This window comes from Chinchilla lanigera, unplaced genomic scaffold (assembly GCF_000276665.1).
Source record: "Chinchilla lanigera isolate Chin_1 unplaced genomic scaffold, ChiLan1.0 scaffold00142, whole genome shotgun sequence".
NCBI classification, from domain to species: Eukaryota; Metazoa; Chordata; class Mammalia; order Rodentia; family Chinchillidae; genus Chinchilla; species Chinchilla lanigera.
The window spans coordinates 2,531,713-2,533,733 of NW_004955543.1; the positions used below are offsets into that span (position 1 = coordinate 2,531,713).

Genomic DNA, 2,021 nt, shown 5'->3' on the forward strand with positions numbered 1-2,021 from the left:
TCCTGAGATATAATTAAACATTTCCAGGACTCACCTATGAATGAGTGAGAATTTAGGTGCTGGTTTTCTTATGTTTGCTTTTTTGTTTTTTGTTTTGTTTTGTTTTGTTTTGTTTTTTGGGTTTTTTTTTTTTTTTTTTTTTTTTTTTTTTTTTTTTGCGACAGGGTCTCGCTATGCAGTTCAGGCTGGCCTTGAGCTCACTTTGTATCCCAAGCTGGTCTCAGCCTCCCAAGTGCTGGGATTACAGGCGTGCGCCGCCACACCCGGCTTTGCTTTTTTGCTTTGTGTACCAAAATGGCAGCCCCTTTTGTATTAATGACTAAAAATGAGCATCCAAGTATTAGTCTTTAAGTGCATCATGGCATATTTATATTAATGAAAAGAGAGCGGTTCCCGTACATTTCTGTGGATACCTATACAGCCCATACAAATGGTAGGCAAACCCAACCTAAGCCTCAGGGGACATGGCAGGGAGAAGCATTTTACTGAAAAATACTAAGTCCGTATCTCATATGTTAGCAAGATTGAGCTACCAGGGCAACGTTGATAAGCTCTTCCAGTATATGTGCCGCCGAAGTGAGCACATGGCAAGTTCTTTGGGATGTCTCAAATAGTTCATACAGACTTCCTTCACTCCAAGACTCTACCCTGAAACACGCTCCTAGAGGCCAGGTTTGAGGCTAGAGAAAGTTGCACTATTTACGTGGGAGGGTAGAAGAGGGGGGGCGCACACTCTCAAGTTCTCGCCGGAGAAAGGGAGGAGGGGTGGAGCTCGTCTTCCGACCCTGCTCGGAGAAAATCGGGCAAATCACATGATGTCCAGCTCACCAATCAGAGGCAGAGATTCAGTTGGCTCCACCCAGTCTCGTTCTCAACGAGCTCTGGTTCTAGCCAGATCGCAGTAACGGCCAGACTGGCGTGTGTCTGAGCACGAGTTACCGTCATGGCCACCCGGTCGTTGGGAAAAGAGACGCGCCACTGGGATGAGGTGCCTGGAGAGCCGAACAGTGAGAACACCGGCACCTGTGGAACCGGTAATCAATATCCTGTTCCCTTGGTCCTCACAGCTTCGGGCGGGGCTCCTCTGTCAAGTGACCCGGAGAGAAGCAGCGCAGCAGGTTCTCTAGGCTCTGTGGCCATTTTGGCTGGTGAAGCCCCAGCACCGACCTCCGAGACCTGCTTGCCTGCGGAGCACAGTTCTGCTCCCCAGGTCAGGTGCAGCCCCCGTGTGTACCTTACACGTATAGATGGCTGGTCCGAGGTGGGGCAAGACCCAGAGGGCACTGAGCTGCCCGGTGGGCATTCGGCTCAAAGCAAGAGCCGTAGGAGCAACCGTCCTAAAAGGCAGCCCCTCCGCAAGCGGGCTGCCGCATCTCTAGAGTGCCCTCAGCCTCTTGGCGCCGCCACGCTGCAGTCATCTGTGCGTCCGCTGCCATCTTCTCCGAGGTCCGAGCCCCGCACCGGCTACCAGTCTCAGGCTTCTCCGCAGAGTCGGGCAACTCATCCGGGGCCTGCCTTCGGCAGCCAAATCCGGAGAGGCCCCGCAGTCCACAGCGGTAGTGCCCTGACAGATACAGCGCCTCAGCCCTCTGCTTATGCTTTAGGCCCTGCACTCGGCAACGGTGCATCCGCACCTGACCCTGCCCCACACAGTCAGGCCACCGTGCCAGGCCCTGTTCGTGGCAGTGTATCTAGATCTGGCCGTGATGTCCACCGCCGCGCCACCAGGGCAGGCCTTGCTCGCCGCAACCGCAACCGCAACCGCAACCTCAACCGCGGATCCCGGCCTGGCCCTGCTCAACGCAGGCGCACTGCCGCCTCAGCACGCCCTGTTGCCCGTAGCAGTGCACGCGGGTCTGGCCGTGCTCTCCGCAGCCTTGCCACCCCATCAGACCGTGTCCTCCGCAGCAGCGCATCAAAGTCTGGCCCTGACGACCCCAGCCACGCAACCAGGGCAGACCTTTCTCTCCGCAGCCGCGCCACTCGGCCAGGCCGTGTCCTCCGCAGCAGCAGCAGCGCAT

General features: G+C 55.9%; 1 protein-coding gene across 1 annotated transcript in view; it reads left to right on the forward strand.

The window, feature by feature from the left end:
* The first annotated feature begins 923 nt into the window (after window positions 1-923).
* The window catches only part of LOC102026259 (chromosome unknown open reading frame, human CXorf67), a 5,343-nt gene continuing 4,245 nt past the window's right edge, over window positions 924-2,021 (forward strand). The window contains exon 1 of the mRNA XM_013508142.1: window positions 924-2,015. Within this exon, the coding sequence (XP_013363596.1) occupies window positions 944-2,015 (1,072 nt within the window). The 5' untranslated portion in view covers window positions 924-943. The remainder of the gene's footprint in view (window positions 2,016-2,021) is intronic.